Source organism: Hermetia illucens, chromosome 3, assembly GCF_905115235.1.
Source record: "Hermetia illucens chromosome 3, iHerIll2.2.curated.20191125, whole genome shotgun sequence".
In the NCBI taxonomy this organism is placed as follows: Eukaryota; Metazoa; Arthropoda; class Insecta; order Diptera; family Stratiomyidae; genus Hermetia; species Hermetia illucens.
The window spans coordinates 19239827-19257866 of record NC_051851.1 but is presented as its reverse complement, the minus strand read 5'-3'; the positions used below and the strand labels follow the sequence as shown (position 1 = coordinate 19257866).

At 43.8% G+C, this 18040-nt stretch overlaps 1 protein-coding gene across 1 annotated transcript; it reads right to left on the bottom strand.

Annotated features, from left to right (window-relative positions):
• Positions 1-582: 582 nt before the first annotated feature.
• LOC119653103 (NFX1-type zinc finger-containing protein 1) lies at positions 583-14555 on the bottom strand. Its single transcript, XM_038057618.1, has 10 exons — positions 14184-14555; positions 13596-14122; positions 13098-13541; positions 12870-13037; positions 12278-12811; positions 12071-12218; positions 1594-1949; positions 1391-1534; positions 982-1296; positions 583-884 (listed from the first exon to the last, which is right to left on the bottom strand). Exons 1-10 carry the CDS (start codon positions 14344-14346, stop codon positions 804-806), a joined length of 2880 nt encoding a protein of 959 aa, XP_037913546.1. The 5' UTR covers positions 14347-14555; the 3' UTR covers positions 583-803.
• Between the last annotated feature and the right edge of the window lie 3485 nt (positions 14556-18040).

Below are 18040 nucleotides of genomic sequence, written 5' to 3'. Positions count from 1 at the left end.
TTCTCCTCCCTGTGAAACACAATCTCTGATTTCTACCACAACTACCTCCATCTCCCTCCTGAAGACAAACCCGAAGCGTACTTACAATTCCACTTCAAATTGTTAGATAACCAATAGAAGGTGCTCACACTCAACTCTAATTCGCTCATTTCTAAAGATAAATATTTCGCTCTCCACAAGCTCCTCGAGGATTCCGATCCCAATCTCCCTCTCCTAAAGGAAATCAGGCTAGGGAAGCCCCCAACGTAAAACTACATGCTTCCGGTTGCATTACTTTCCGCAACAACGCGGGCAGAGGCACAGCCATCCTGGACAGAGCGGGACTTACTAGACTAGTCAGATAAAGGTGCGGTACCGCATTCTTCGCACCCTCTTGTATGCATCCTAACAAATACTCGAGCCTTTTCATATTGCCCAAGGACGGATTAGAATTAATCACAGCCTTGAACAACTCAATGAACTGGCTCCACTCTCTACTTTGGCCAGTAAAAAATTGTATTGGAATCAGCGGCAGTTTTAGTAATTTTAAACTTCAATCTAAAGTACGTCTTTTTGTTAAAATATTTTTATTGGCTTTGAAAATTCGATGGTTTTACCTCAAATCATTCACATTCCAACCAGTCATAATAAATAATAACAAAAAAGATATCTTTTCTTTTACGAGACTTTTTTAGTGACTTCAAAAAGGTTTCGAGTAGTATTGAGTCCAGGACCTGCTGAAGAGTCAATACACCTAAGTCGGTCAATACACCCACTTTTATTTGTTCCATAAAAAGATTTTCATTTTTCCGTGGGCTAAAAAATCAAATCACATCTTGGGCATCGTTTGAAGACCTGCAACACCTCCCTTCCTTGAAAAATTGGAAATCTTCATGTGTTCGTACCTGAAATGCACAAAATAGATCCTTTTTTTCACACTATCTTTATGGAAATAATATTACTTAATTCCGCTATAAAAATGCATAAAAAAACATTACTTACTTCAGTCACAACCCCATGCTTCCTACATAGCAGAGGCAATGCATCCCCAATTGCGTCCTGATCTTTTAAAGTTGCTTTCACCTTTCTCCATATTGAATTATTGCGTGCCAAAAAATCGATAGCGCCTATAGCGTAGAAACCTTCTTTAGCTCTTGACAAAGCAACGCAGATGCGATTCTTCATTGCTAAGAAACCAATATTGTTCTCGTCGTTTTTGCGGACCAAAGACAATAGGATTATTTTGCTTTCTTCACCTTGAAAATTATCAACAACCGAAACTCGGATGGTTGCTATCTTCCCGCGTCTTTTGATCTCCTTTAAAATCAGAATTCAGAATCAAGAAGGGAAATTACTGGGCGAGATTGTATATGTATCGTAGGATAAGAATTTGATAATATTTCTCACATACACTTATAAATTCGAAAGCTTGTCCGTTGTAGGTACAAAGAATTACAATGTCCTGGGGATTGTAGCCTTGTGAAAGTAAGTAATCCGCTAGCGATAATAAAAACAGGACTTCATGTACATTTTTCTTGGTGTTTCTTTCAGAAGCCTGAAAGAGTTCGAAGAAGAAAATTAAATGACGCTCCCACCAATGTCTCAATATCTCACCTTCAATTCCTTAAAATCATGGTTAACGAAGAACATATTTTTAGACATCCCCCGAATGTCTTTATATTGCCGGACTATGTCTGCATCATTCAGATCTTCATAAATTGTAGGACGTAAGAGGTTTGCTATATCTGGACGCATTCGATGCTGCGTATTCAAGCATACGCTATGGAGTTTGTTCTTTATCATTCTTTCGAAAAGGGAAATATTCATTTTATATTTTTCACTTAGCCTATAGACGCTGGTTGTGGGACGCAATTGCTGATGATCACCAATGAGTATAAGATGTTCTGTTGATTGTGTTATGGCTGCGATGATATGCGATTCCAGTACCTCCGCGGCTTCCTCAACAATGACTGTAACAAGAAGTTACGAGTGGGATATTCACTAGGTTGTAGCTTCAAAATTCTGTTTAAACAAATGAATTCAAGGAGGCGGAATAGCTGCATTGTTGTTGCGACACCCCAGGCGAGCCCAAAAAAAAATTCGAATAAATTTCATAGCAACGCTGTTCTATAAGTTGGGGTTAAATCCACACTCAAAGTATTTGTTGTAAAAGACCATTAAAAGGGATAGAAACTTGTGGGGTAGCAACCTGAAATTTTTGAAACTACGAAACTGCTTACGAAACATCGTCAACGCCTCGGATAGGATCCGACCTCACGGCTATGACCTTTGTCTATCGAAAATGGTTTATGATTGATTCCTGGAATGTGCACATGCTTCCTGACAACGGTAGCGAGGGCTCCCAAGATATATATCGCATAAGCTAGACCTAAGCGAATTGAGATAGTGGAACTCAGGACAACAGCCCTCCCTCTCTTTGTGGTACTGTGATTTTGGACCCTGGAAAATGTAGTATTAACAGACGCAAATACGCTATCGGAATGTTGCTGACGACCACCGCAAGACGCAGTTGTTTGGCCTATCAGCCGGTTTCTGACAGGAACTTGACTGCAAGATTCCGATCCAGATTAAAGAAGATCGCAATTGTGCATTGCTAAACACGGAAATTTCCGACATAGTGGAAAAGGATGCTTTCTATGAGCAATCACACATAGTTCAGGAGAGGGTCCCTAGGTAACATGAATCCCAAGGTGGGCCCTGACAATATCTCCCTAGTACATCTGATGAGAAGGCATAACAGTGGTGTCCAATACATCGGCGGCATACTATTCGAATACAGAGCCTGCCATAGAGTCAGTTGTGTTTCGACTGAAGGACAACGAACATCTTATCGGATCGACCACATCGCGATCAGTACTAAATTTAGAAGTTATCTTGTGCGACCGCGAAAGGGACCACCATCGGATGGTCGCTTATCTTTCGCCCGTCTGTCGGTATTGCACTCGCAAGGGAACAGACGCTATAAAAGAACATTTATTGGTCTTTTATATTCGAAATGCATCACGGGAAAGTATTGTCTAACGCATTTCATCTCCACCGAAGAGGGGACCCCTTGGTTCATCACTCCCGTAGTATTTAATGATTGCAAACATCTCTTGGTGTGTAGTGACTCAGAAGGTAGGTAGGTATCAGTGGCCGCTCCGAGGAGCCCAATTAACGCTTTGGTGCGCCGTTTTGATGCCACAAACTCCTAAGACCGTGCTTGTTGTTATGGGAGCAGGGAGGCAGAGTCCAGCCGACTCGGATCTTCAGAGCCAGTCCGTAGCATTCACGAAGGAAAGCAGCTCTACGACCCTGCAGCTAGAAATCTCTCTGAGGTCCCCAAAGAATGGTTTACCCAGTGTCCGCAGACTGACTCTAGCCAGAGCTGGGCAATCGCAGAGAAAGTGCATGAGGGCTTCCCTTCCTTCTCCGCAGCTTCGGCAATGCGAGTTGTAGGGTATGCCGAGCCTAGCGGCATGATTCCCTATGGGCCAGTGCCCCGTGCAGACCGCCGTAATCTTGAATGCATTTTCACGCGTCTGGCACAGGAGCGGGCCAAATTTTCCTTGACTTGGCACAGCTTGTAAGCCTTCGCCATCTCAGGCCCGCGGCTGCTAGATAGTAGAAGAACTCAACCTCTCTGAAATCTCCGACGTTGTCAAAAAGGGATCTATCATAGTCGTGATAATATCGTCATCGATCAAAGATGGCCGTCCTGAACGTGGCTTCTCACAAAGGACAAAATCACCTGCTTCAAATTTCTCACGTTCTATCAGAAACTGAACCTGCACCAAAAACTTTCACTAAATTTCAACACGCTTCTGTAGCATTTTTCCCTTGTTGGAACTCGTACAAAATACAGTGGCGTAAATGAACTAGCTATAACTAGAGTTATTGCATTATGCTAAATTCTACCTGATCTTGCTTGGTGATAGTTCCCACGAAAAACCGACTATAATAATGCATCCAATGTCGTTAAAAACAAAATTATCGTCTTGGGGCCTAAGTCTCCGAGAAATGCGTCGACGCGACAGGACGAGCCCCGATCCTGTCGAAAAATGGACAATGGTTCTTGACGTATGGACGGCGTCAGGGCGCAAGTAAATTAGTCCAAACAAAACAAATATGTGCCTGCACGCTAAATGTTGGCACCCTAACTGGAAAGACCGAGAAACTCCCAAGAGTCCTTCGGAAAAGGTGTATTGATATCTGCGCTCTGCAAGAAATCCGATGGTCTGGTGCCAAAAGTTGCGACATAGAACACAAACTCGGTAAAAATGGATACAAAGTTCTCTATTTTGGTAGCCCACACATCGACGCCGTATTGGCATTGCCATCTCAGAGGGTTTCCGTGATGGCATTAAAGAAGTCGAACGATTTGATGATCAGCTGATGAAGCTCACCGTGATCGTACTATTTACTTCTTCGTGGCATACGCATCCCAGACAGGTCGATCTGATGCCGAGAAAGATGCCTTCTGCCTACTTCTCGATGAAAAGACTTGTAACGTGCCTGCTGATGACCATATTATCATTGCAGACGACCTTAATAGGCATGCGGGTGAAAAGGCAGACGGTAACAGGTGCCATGGGGAAAGGGGTTTGGAACGCGCAGAGAAGGTGGTGAGTGTATAATCAATTTTGTGTACACCCATGACCTTGTACTTATGAATACATGATTCATCAAACGATTGTCTCATCTTCCCACATTTTATAAGGAGAACTATATTCGCATAACACGCCGAAATTTTACCACCGTCACTGATTGCAAAGCCGTTTCCTATGAAACCATCACATCTCAACATCGGCCGTTGATTGCCGGCCTGCGAATCGAGCCACCGAAGAAACAGTGTGAGGAATGCACTGGTCCGTCACGCATTAAAAGGTGGAGATTTCGTAAGAAGAAAGAGGAGATGATCTCACTTACGCAATTACCAACCATTACGAATGTTGAAGAATCTTGGAACCAAATTAAAGACACGATCTATAAAGTGGCCTCTGCAGTCCTTGAGGTCATAAAGTCAGATAAGCGGTACATCAACCGATATACTTGGCTTTGAAATGACGATGTTGAAATGAAAGTCCGTGAAAAGAAACGCCTCTACCACAAGTCAACTCATCTAGTATGTTCTCACGACAACAATTAGTACCAGAAGAACTCTTGCGCTGGGTTCAATTGCTTTACTACGATTCGAGAAGTAAAGTTCGAAATGTGGCGGATGTATCAAAACCGCTTCGTGTCTCTGTTGGTGTTCATCAAGGAATCACCCTCTCACCACTCCTCTTTGTGCTTGTTATGGACATCGAACTTCTAGCGCCCTATACACTGCTTTATGCAGATGATGTTTTCCTAGCATCCAATAGCAAAAATGATTTCGAACAACTTGTCCAAAAATGGAGTGATCCTCATGAAATACGGTCTCAGATTCAATCTGAATAAAACTGAATTTTTGACAACCGTGACTTTGTGATCGACGTATCAATGACCGTCTCAAATCTAAAATTTACCGCAATGTCGTCTTTCCTGTCGCTCTCTATGGTTCTGAGTGTTGGCCGACTATAAAAGACAATGAACGGCGTCTTACTGTAATAGCATTGGACTATTAGTGTGACACGTTTTGGTCACATCCGAAATGAGGATATCCACGATCGATATGAAGTTGCAACGATCGTGGAAAAATTGCGAACGAGGCATCTTCGATGGTATGGTCTCGTAATTGGCGCTAACAAGAATTCACTTGCTAAGATTGGTCTGAGCATCGAAATCGATTGTAAACGACCAAAAGGCCGACCGAAACAACGGTGGTTTGATACGCTGGATAGGGATTTAAAAGCCTCGCGATTGCACCCAGATCAGGCATTTGATAGAATCAAATGGCAAAACCGATCACACGAGCCGAACCCGTTTGTGAACCCGACAAAGGCTGAAGACAAAGGAGAATGATTATAATAATGCCCCGTGATTACGATTACAATCGTGTAATCAAAAAATCACGCTCATTTCTAAATATAATTGCAGCCATAATCGTAATCATGATTATGATTCTGCCTAATTTTGATTGCGGAATACATGCATTCATATATTTTTTCTTGTGGATTCTCTTAAAAATGGCTTACCCAACCTTACAACAATCAGATCTGTTGTGAAGCGTATTAGGAGGGTTTCTTTTGCTACTCTCCATCAGCTGATTTGAACGTCAGCCAGCTAGCGAAAAAACAGATCACATCCCCACAACTGATGATTACATCCGCTAGCAAGACTTGGTAGCCAATCAACCCACGACCGCCTTACATCAAGAAAGTCTATTCACGAAAAATTCAACCGAGCCAAATTACTCAGGGCGGGTATTGTCATGTCGTCATTACGTCCAGCAATCGTTCACCATAAGCTTTGTGGACGTTCCGCGAACATTAAAAGCATACCTAAGGATTCATTACTACGTATCCGTCCGTATCCACATATAAGAGACCTAATACGGGTTTTAACTGTAGTGAAATGCTCCTTCTACCTCTTCATTTGTTCATGATCGGAAATGTTGAGCCGAGCGCTGACGTCCTTGACCGGACCATCGAGAGATTTACAGCAACCTACAACCGTGACGCGGTATACGGTTCCAAAATATCTATTATTTATGGCAGATTTTGCTTCCCTGACCAGCGCAATAATTAATGTTTCTCTCTCATGAAGTTCATTATGTTGAACTTCTCGGATTCCGGGTAAAACCGCAATTACTTGAAGTGGTCAACCAAGTACTTGTCTTCAACGATTCTGCACTCAGCCAGATCTTGTGACATTCCATCGCAACGTGGCCGACGATCTCAGTGGTGCACGAGAAAAGAACACTTTTAATGGCGGCCCAATGTTCATCAATGCGTCCTCTTTAACCTGGCCCTCGAGAAAGTGATCCGTGATGCTGAAGTAAATGCAAGAGGTTGTGGCGCGGCAGGATTCGCAGCTTTCGAAATTTATTTCGAAAGTGTGCCATGAGATAGGGGCAGAAAGAAACACATGAAGGGAGATCATCCTCTTCTGCCTCTAACGTTTAAATAGTCGGTTATCACGCGGTGCAGTTTTTAACTAATTTAAACTCATTCATTAAAATTAATAAAGTCTAATTATTACATCTATCGAGTATTGATTGTAAAAACTGTTAGTCTATGCTCCGGCGTACCTAAAAATTGTAGTTTGCAAGAAATGGACTATTTTAGTTAAATTGGTGACCCCGTAACAAAAAGTTTGAGTAACGGATCTAAAAATTAAAAAAACCATTGCCGAGAATTCGATGTTGTTTGACTGTTTTGTGACTCCTAGTTGGATCATGTTGACATTTTCTGGATTGATCCAGGAAAAGAAATTCACATTAGTTCTTATGCAAGAATTTGTCCATGAAGGAAAACAAAATTCTCATATCCCAATACTTGTTCGCCATCAGGCAGAAGACGAAGACTCCGCCACCATCGCTGTTGCAGCCACCATCGTTGCCGCAGCCACCAGAGACGCCGCAGTAGTCACCAGAGAAGCAGCCGCAGCTACCAGAGACGCCGCCGCAGCCACCAGAGACGCCGCAGCAGCGAATCATTGTTGTAATTTGTTTTAATTGAATTTTAATTTGTTTTAGTTGAATTTATTTATTAAAAACAAAAAATCAATAAATATTATGCCCGCTACAAGAGACGGCGTTCAGGCGTTTTAGGTGCGGATCATCGTTGGTTGTCCGCTCTCTGGGCGAAGTTCGGGGAGGTGGTTTCGGTCTGCGCTTAAAAGCGTCCGCTTCGGTGGTGATTTCTTTGTACGTGAGGGAATTTGTGGGTTCGGCCTGCCGTGTAGTAAGAACAGTTTCACTGCGTTTTCATTTTAACACTCGCGTCGAAAAGAAGTTTCCTTTTCATTAGTCAAGATGTCGATCGACAACAAAGACGCGGCAGGCCCATCGGACCCACAAGTGACCGCCCTCGCCGTGCGTGTTCCTCCATTTTGGCGGCGGAACCCGGAGCTGTGGTTCATACATTTGGAAGCGCAGTTTCAAATGTCCGGAATCACATCGGACGCGACCCGCTTCAACTATGCGGTGGTCGGGCTGGATGAAGGGTCGATTCTTTTGGTGTCCGATGTAGTGAAGTCGACATCATACACGCAGCTCAAGAGCGAGTTGATGAGGCGCTTGTCGGCAAACGAGTCGGCAAAATTAGACCACTTGCTGGCGGGTTTAATGTTGGCTGATCGAAGTCCCAGCCAATTGCTTCGCGAAATGAGGCAATTGGGTGGGAGCAAGATCGGCGATGACCTGATCAAGTCACTCTGACTGCGACGGCTCCCGGAGGGCACCCAGGCGATCCTCGCTTGCATTTCCGGTTCCTTGGAGGAACTGGCAGCGACGGCCGACCAGTTGTAGGAGGTGTACGTACACCCAACCATGGCGGCCGTTCAACCACCGTCGGATGAGGTGAGCGACTTGAGGCGCGAGATAGCCGCTTTAACAGCCAGTGTGGCCGAGATGCGGGCGACGTTGGACGCTCAGCGTTCGGGCGCCAGATCGCGAGCTCGCTCACGGTCTGCACCCGAAAAGGGCGATCAGGTAGCAGGTCGTCAGGACAGTCCACGGACCGAGGGATTTGCTGGTACCACCGCAGATTCGGCGATAAAGCCACCAAGTGTACAATCCCTTGTAAATTCACGCCTGCAGCAAAAAGCTAGGTCCGCGGGTAGTCCTGGCGACGGCCACCCAGAACGCAGCGCCACGTCGTCTAACAATTTGCGACCCCCTCAGCAGGCCCAACTACCTCATCGATACTGGTGCGGAGGTTTCGGTTCTTCCCGTACCTCGGCAACATCAACTTTTCCCACAACCGCTCAAACTGGCGGCAGCAAATTCCTCCCGCATAAACACATACGGGTATAGGCAAGTGGACGTGAGTCTTGGGTTGCGTAGGACGTTTACGTGGCGTTTCATCCTGGCGGATGTCAGCTTCCCCATATTAGGCGCAGACTTCTTCTGTCACTATGGGTTGCTGGTGGACTTGCAAAATAAGTCCCTTATAGACCCCACGACCAACCTTAATTCGTCGGGACAAATGGTATCTCACCCAGGCAATAATCTCTCCGTTCTTTTAGAAGACATTACCGACTCTCGTGTTCAGGCACTTCTCGAAAAGTTCAGCCAGATTACTACCGAGTGTAGTCTCTCCAAACCAGTGAAGCACAATGTGCAGCACCACATTATCACTACTGGTTCCCCGATCTTCTCGAAGGTGCGTCCTCTACCATCCCAGAAACTGGCTATTGCACGGAAAGAGTTTGAACAACTCGTTCAAAAGGGTATCTGCAGGCCCTCAAACAGCTGTTGGTCTTCCCCACTGCATATGGTCCCTAAGCCAAACGGCGAATGGCGCCCATGTGGGGATTACAGAAGGCTAAATGCACAGACTGTTCCTGACCGATATCCAATTACACTCATCCACGACTGCGCATCACCTCGCGAATCCTGCCACGCCACAAGGTACGATCCTCTTTAAGTCCACCCAACTACTGGCCTATGCTGACGATATCGACATCATGGGAAGAACCACCCGAGACGTACAAACTGCCTTCACCCAGATAGAGCAGGCGCTGATTGGCGCGAGATCTTGGGCTGCACATCAATGAAGGCAAGACAAAATATATGGTGGCAACGTCAGCACCGAAGACGAACCAACCAACAACATCAAACCGCACTGGTCAAACAGCAACAATAAGGATAGGAGAATACAACTTTGAGACCGTTGATAATTTCTCCTATCTAGGGTCGAAAATCACAACTTATAACAGCTACGATGATGAAATCCGCGCACGGTTGTTGGCAGCCAACAGAGCCTATTTCAGCTTACAAAAACTGTTCCGCTCGAAACGTCTCACCATAGGGTCAAAGCTCTTACTGTACAAGACAATGATCTTGTCAGCCCTCCTGTGTTCTTCGGAGACTTGGGTTCTTAGCAAGAAGAATTGCGAACTCTTGGCCGCGTGCGAGAGAAGAATCCTCCGAAGAATTTTCGGCCCTCTACATGAGGATAGACGAATCCGTAGCCTACACAATGACCAAATCTATGAGCGACATCATGACCGTCCGGTTGTGGATAAAAGTCGGCTCAATAGGTTACGGTGGGTGGGTCACTTAATCCGTATGGATGAGGATGATCCGACCCGGAAAGTCAATAAGGGCAATATCTATGGTAGAAAAAGAAGACGAGGCAGACCCTGCCTGAGATGGAGTGATGGCGTAGGTCAGGACGCCAGACAGCTTTTAGGGATATCGAATTGGTGGACCTCGGCGCAAAACCGGGATGCCTGGAGTTACTTATTAAGGCAGGCCTTATTAAGCATTGACAGTCAGTTGAAACCCAACCAATCTTATGGCAGGCTCTATTCTCTAAAAACGTGCCAGCAAAAACGGAACGATTGAAATCGCAGAAATCCACAAACTTCTCACTATTATAGTCGACAAAACTGTATTTCCGCAGCACATGACCGAGTACGATGATTGCTGTTGGCTAAGACTATCCAGCTGACATCATCGAAATTTTCGCTGTTGAAAGCAACCATTATGAGACCATCTGATACCGCTGCTAAGGCGTGCGCGAAAGTTTTGGTGAACAAAATGAATCCTTCCCCGATAGTCAAAAGCCGTAGTCGTTGAGTTAGTACCTCTTGATGTTGATGTTTTCATGGCAAGAAAGTTCCGAAATTTCCACAATAAAACAAAGCTTAATAGGATTCAAGGAACCGCGTGTGCAGGTGCTACGGGGGCTCTGCAGTCCTGTCCAGCAGATGCTCTCAATGTACATCAAATATGTTGCAGCGTGCAGTACCGTCAGACTACGTGAGTCCGGATGCTGGGCAGCGAAGTCCTACGGCCACAGCAACATCCTAGATGAAATACCTCGAGAAATCTGGGCAGGCTATGTCACACGCAAGCTGCACTTCACGAGAAACTTTGCTGTGGACATTCCAACCAGGGCAAAGTGGAAGACCGGCGGCGTGTTGCAAGACTATCACACGGTATTCTTTACGGACGGATCAAAGACGGCCTATGGAGTCGACGCGGGGGTCTTCTCGAATACACACGGTGTATCCAAGTCGTATGGTCTCCCAGGTTTCACCAGTGTATTCCAGGCGGAAGTACTGGCGATATTAGAAGTCTGTCGATGGCTGGAGCGTGATTCGAGCCCCAAGCGTAACATAGCCATTCTGACCGACAGCCAAGCGGCCATCAAGGCCTTGGGGGGCAGTGCAGAGACGCGCTCAACCATCTTTGCGGCACGCTCAAGGTCACTCTCCTCTGGGTTCCCGGGCATAGGAACATAGAGGGGAATGAGCGGGCTGACGGATTTGCTAGGCAAGGCTCTACGCTTGGCAGTCCCTCGGCGAATACAGTCGGTGTTCCGCTGGCGGCTGTCGGGGGCCGAGTCTGCTCGCACTACCTAGCAGCCGTGGGCCTGAGATGGCGAAGGCTTACAAGCTGTGCCAAGTCAAGGAGAATTTGGCCCGCTTTTAACATAGCCCGATCACGAGACCTCCTGTGCCAGACGCGTGCAAATGCATTCAAGATTACGGCGGTCTGCACGGGGTACTGGCCCATAGGGGACCATGCCGCTAGGCTCGGCTTACCCTACAAATCGCATTGCCGAAGCTGCGGAGAAGGAAGGGAAACCCTCATGCACTTTCTCTGCGATTGCCCAGCTCTGGCTCGAGTCAGGCTGCGGACACTGGGTAAACCATTCTTCTGAAGATCCGAGCCGGCTGGACTCTGCTTCCCTGTTCCCATAACAGTCACGGTCTTAGGAGTTTGTGGCATCAAAACGGCGCACCAAAGCGCTAATTGGGCTCCTCGGAGCGGCCACTGATACCTACCTACTTACCTTCCACAAATTTCAATCACTTTTAATTGCTTTTTACAACAAGCATTGAATATTTGGATGTATCCTTTTACATCAGATCATTGACAGTCTGATGTCTGGTTTAACATGCATAAAATCTTAAAACATCCCTTCGTAACTACCCTTCAGAAATCGTAGTTAGATCACCTTCCACAGAAGATTCCAAAGAGATTACTCACCAATTGGAACTTTTAGAAGTTGCAGCAACGAATGATTTCGCGAGGCAAAGGTTGTAGTCATTCCAATGACTTTCTTGCCTTTGATCTGTTGAAAGTCCAAAATTTGCTTCAATTCGTGGAGTTTTGCTGATACTCGTCGTATATCTCCCTAAACGGTAAATTTATTTGTAATCATGTCGAGGCTAATATTCGATGAGCCTTTCTTACCTGCACTCTCATTATTTCCTCGTAATTTTCTTCCTTATCACCTTCTGTTTCCAAACGCTCAAGTTTCGACATCAGCGACGTATGCGCCATCAACTCGGTTTCCCTGCAATGTTTCAGAGTCCAATCCTGCTCTGAACGTTCAATCATTTGCCGTATATTGTAGGCATCAAGAATTTCATGCTTCGATTGATTTCCCAAGCGTACAACGTCTTGCGTCGTTTCCAGGACGCCCAGCAAGAACTGATCGAGCGCATGATTGGTATAGCAAACAACTAAAATCGGTGCGTCGACATTTTTAAGAAGCATTGAGAGAATTTTGAATCCGATGAAAGTTTTCCCAGTTCCAGGCGGTCCTTGGATCAGTGAAAATTTCTGGCTAAGTGAGTGCTGGATGGCCGCATATTGAGATTTGTCTAATCCGAGAACTTCACAAGGCGGATAGCTTTCCAAATCAAGCGGGTTGAAAGAGTGTTCCTGGTATTTGTAGGTGTGCTTGAGCCTGCCTCTCAAATAGTCGGGAGGTCTGGCGTTACACTGAAATATTGAGCCATGATTAGTAGAATTGAACTGCGATCACAAGCAAGGGCCATACTTCAACGTTCACTATATAATCCGCCAGAGGAAAGTTCTCCTTATGGAGACCACGCAGCACCCGATAAACGTGCTGGTACGGCTCAAAGTATGTTTCGCTCTCAAACATGATAAAGTCACGGTTGAAAATGTTTCCCACGTTGTACATCTTAACGATTTCAACATGAACCTAGAAACACATTCGTTTATTTCAGACAAAATGACTACTGCAATCTGGCAAAAATCGTACAAATCCTTTCGAAACAAGCTCGTCATCGCGTCGAGAAACCACGCCGAGTATCAGATCCTCGAATTGTAGACTGGACGTGAAGCACAAGAGAGAACCGTACATTAGCTTCTTCGCGCTGTAGATGGATGCATGATTCCCCGAGAGAAGTAGCTGGTCTTCACCCCGATCTTTTGGCATGAAATCTACCAGAAAGGCTGGGCCGTAAGTTGTGTGCTTCACACCGAATCTTGTAGCTTTGTAGAGCTGCTTCGACGACACTGCCTCCAACGACTCAAACCCTCGCAACTCATTGACTATGTCCCTAATTGGAGCAATGAAATCCTCGCGCAAAAGTGACAAATGAGTTTCTACATATTCGTCAACCGACGGATACTTGCCCTCCGTAATATTGAGCTTGACATCACCGAGGGCGTCGCTTTTCAGTTCATCGAGGGTGGGGTAGATCTAGAGGGGGAAAGCCTTTAAGTTTACTGGAGAGTTATTTGCGGATGCCAATACTTCTTTGTACTTCTGGTAGTCGTCTTCAAACGCGTTGAGAATGTTCTGTATCTTTCTTTGGAGCTCCTGCTTATCAGCGTGTTTCGCTTCAAGTTTTTGGAGCAAAACACGCACGTTCCGTTTCTCGACTTCTGAGCTCTTCAACTTCCAACTCAAATAAATAAAATCATCGATAGCCGTCGAAGGATAGTTTTCGGAATCGAAAAAGCTTTCCAAATGCCGGAACAAGTTGTCGGAACTAACAAACTTTCTCAAGAAATCCCTTCTATGCTCCTCGAAGGGAAGCTCGCAGAGTTTAGCAAAGATGTGGATGACTAAAGGGACATGTTCTGGCGGAATTGATTCGTCAAAATATTTAAAAAAGCCACATTTCCGTTGCAAGATAGCAATAAATCCTCTAAGAGGATCCGAATCCAAAAGAGTTTTCAACTGTCCTGCTGAGGTTCGTTGCATATAATCTTGCTTTGATTTTCCGCCTTTGGAACTATTCTTAAATGCTGGCTTGATTTCATACCTCCCGCCGAAATCTATTAGACGAAATAGCTGAGTTATTGCTAACAGCGTAGCCTATTTTTGGTTACCTTTTACCTTGATCAAAAAAGAATGGAGGGCGGCCTGGATTTTGACTAACACACTCAACTGGAATCGCTTCAGCAGGAACCGCTATGGAAGCCTGTTGGGTTTTCTTCTGGATCTCCCGGAGCATCTCATCGACATCCTTACTTTCCCAATCATCCTCGCTGTCGGACATAATGTGCAGCCACTTGCAAGGTTTCTAACCCCTGAATTTGTTTGGCGGGAAAACTCTAATCTGCTCAAAAGCTGGCCTTTATTCGTATTTTATACCAACCCCCTGAAATAGGGAAATTGCTTTTGTGAGCCGCAGTAATTATTAATTACTTCGCGCCCGCACGTCTATCCAAATTTAAATATTTCAGATTTGAGGAACTTTTTCCAATGTTTATGTGTCATTTGCACTTTATTTTACTTCTTCTTCTTGCTATTGCGGGGTTATTCGAAGCTTTTATCTAGTCAGCTGCCAAGTGAGGTACTCAGGCTACCCGACTACACCAATTGGTTAAAGACGATTTATTAACGTTTATAGTTTATAGTTTATAGCGTGAATTAAAGAAAAAGAAACCGGGAAAGTTGTTGAAATTTTGTGACGTCACTGTCTAGTGTTCGTTAAAGTACTTTACATAAGGGGGTCATCCCGTGTGCCGGGTTGGAGAAATCGATTTTTTTTTGCAAGAATTGTATCTATATATAGTGGAGAATATGTGGGCAAAGGGATTTCCCGATATTCCGAGTTGTTCAGAAATTACAGTGTTAAACAGGTAAGGAGTTTGCAGCCGTGGCTAGAGTACTCGATGAGAAAGAGCATCGAATCTTTTTTTACCTGTTAGTTTTTTACCTGAGCCTTATAAATAAATATAAAAAGATGGAAAACCAATCAATTGTTTAAACTTATTTGCTGTTTGGAATAAAAAGGATAATTCAGTCTAGAGTGAGTACTGAAAGGCTTTTAAGCTATACTCAGTTATATTTTGTTGTAAGTATTGAGCTGTTTGTATGATCAGTGATTTTTTCAAATGGATCGTACGAAGGGAGATTGCTTTAACGTTCAACGTCGTGCTCGCACTAAAAAACGAGTATTTCATGGGAATCGATACTTATCAGAGAAGAAAAAGGACTTCGCATCAACATCAGCAAAGAAACTTTTAGCAAGCATGAACATGGATATTCCAATTGCGACAAGTTTTATATATTGTATATTGGATTTTGCTGGAGTTTTCTCCGGTATTTCTGCAAATTTCTACAAATAATAAAATATACGTAGTAGTAAAAAAGTAATGCGTAGGACATGTCGAGAAAAGAATGAGAACGCGGCTTAGAAATGCAAAGAAGAATCACAAAGGCATTGGTGGAAAAGGGGCTGGAAAACTTACTGATAAGAACCTCACTACATTTTCTGGGCTGGCTATTCGTCGACAGGCAAATTCGATAGAAGAAATGAAGCAAGAAATTTGGGAAACTTTCTTCCATAAATGTTCTACAGACGAAAATCCTCAGCATCAAAATTGTCCAGCAGGCGAGGACAGTTGGTGCAAATGGCGCAAAGCGGAAACTAAAGGAGAACTGGATAGTTTTCACCACGAGAAGGCACCTTTGACTGAAGAAGTTCAAACAGTCATCAAACCAATCTACGAAGATTTGTACGAGATGATCTCTTGAAGAGATGTTTACGAGCAGAGACCCAGAATAACAATGAGTCGTTAAATGCATTGATCTGGACTTTCGCTCCTAAACACTTTCATTCTGGGGTCAAGGTCGTAGAAGTAGCCACTTTTCTGGCTGTAATTATTTTCAATGAAGGATTCAATGGCATTCTCACAATCCTAGTGACAATGGGATGTCAAGTTAGTCACATATGTCAGGTTTATGCCGACCGCCGTAATGAAGCGTCAATTTGGCGGTCCGAACGACGATCGACTGACCTCGCTAAAAGAGCCAGAATTGAAACCAGAAAGCAACAATCGCCCTTACAGGACTTTTTTGGAGAAATGGAGGGTGCTCTCTATGGACGAGGTATAGCAGATTGATGGTGAGTTAAAATTTTACTGTTGATAATCACATTTAAATTTTCAAATGCGTTTTTCTCGAAACTGCATCTTGAAAATCGGCTGCCACCATAGCTCAAAATCTATCCAACCAAATTCCTTGAAATTTTCACGACTTCTTTAATACATATATCTACGGTCCGCAAACTAGGATAATTGCAATCGGACGGGTCGTTTTTTTATTCATTAAAAAAGCCGTAAAAAAACACAAAAATTCAAAAAATTAAGTTTAAAGGCCATCAAAAATTTACCTTTTAATATTTTCTAATTATCCTAGTTTGCGGATCGTGGAATATTATCCACATTAAAATGCCGTTTAGTTTTTTTTTTTCAGATGAACATAGCGCCCTCTAGCGTGGCAGCAGAAAAACTCTTTTTTTGGAGATGGGTGCATAAATTGACACGTATTCTGAAAACTAGCTACGATATTAAGCTGAAAAATTTATCACATATTCTATAGATATCAATAAACATATGGTGAAAAAATCACGTTTCTATCTTTATCCAGTCCTCCAAAATAATTTTTCAAAAAAGGCAAAAAAAACGGCCTTGACACGGGATGACCCCCATAAGCCGCATGCCTTTTTTCATGCATCGTTTCATTTTCAACATTAGATTTGCTATTTCTTCGGTTGTGTGTGTTGTTTTATTCGGCTTATTTTATAGTGAAAAAAAGACAAATTTTATTTTTTAATGCAGGATAGTGAGTTTTTTATTCCTCATATACCGGTACTTCGAGGACCAGTTGTCCTCTTTCTTGATGAGTTTTTGTCTGAACTGCTTATGTGTTAAATACCTAAATCCAGATCTTGATTGCTAGTTAATTTTATTATCTAATTAATCCACGTGACGTCTCCTAAATCACTGTTAATCCTATTTTCCTCCCGTATCTTTTGGATGATGAAACTCTCTAATGCGTCCAATTTTCGGAAGTCATTAACCTCCTTAATTACCCTTAGGTTATCCTCCGTTATTATATGTCTCCTCAATGATGTGTCTGGCTACCAATGATTTGAGGGCATGTGTTGGTCCGCTTTTTGCTTTCGCCAGATTTACTTCCCTTATATGTTCCTTGAACCTTCTAGTTTGCTCTATATATGTATTTTCACAATCGGTGCAGGTTATCTGGGGTTCCTTGGATCTTTGACGATTGCTAATCGTGTCTTCACGATGAACGACAACGAACTATAAGGATCAGGGAAGAGCTCATTAAAACACTTCGAAACACAGAAACACTTTCGGATGACGAAGGTATAGTTTCATTTGACATTAAAGCCCTCTTCCCTAGTGTACCAGTAAAGGAAGCACTGGCATACTTAAAGGAAAAACTAATTAATATCGACGAATCATCGTTTGAATGGAGAAGGAAAGTACGACAATATATGAAATCAGATACTATGAGTGAAAGCTAGTTCATGTTCAGGAATCGATGCTTTAAAATCGTAGCGGGCGTCAACATGGGTAATCCGTGCCATTTATTAGCAACATCTTTATGGAGCGAATAGAGGAATGTATAGAACAGCTTGGTATTTTACCAAGATTCTGTGATATTATAGATATGTTGACAACATTTTTGCAATTGGGAAGGAAGGCATACTCAACAAATTGAATATGGTCCACAAGAGTATTACGTTCACCATGGAAGTCGAGTGCAATAACCAACAGCCCTTCTTTGACTTACTCATCATCAACAACAGAGGAAAAATTAAATTCGATATTTACCGAAAACGAACATCCCCGCAGAGAATCATCCCAGTAACATCACAGCACTCCTTCTCACAAAAAATAGCACCGTACAACGCAATACTCCATCGCATGCCTTTA

Coding starts and splice junctions, on each gene's coding strand:
- LOC119653103 (XM_038057618.1), bottom strand. CDS start 14,346: ATGTCCGACAGCGAGGATGATTGGGAAAGTAAGGATGTCGATGAGATG. Junction 13,038..13,097: donor AGCTTGTTTCGAAAGGATTT/GTACGATTTTTG, acceptor ATGTGTTTCTAG/GTTCATGTTGAAATCGTTAA. Junction 1,535..1,593: donor ATGATTTTAAGGAATTGAAG/GTGAGATATTGA, acceptor GAACTCTTTCAG/GCTTCTGAAAGAAACACCAA.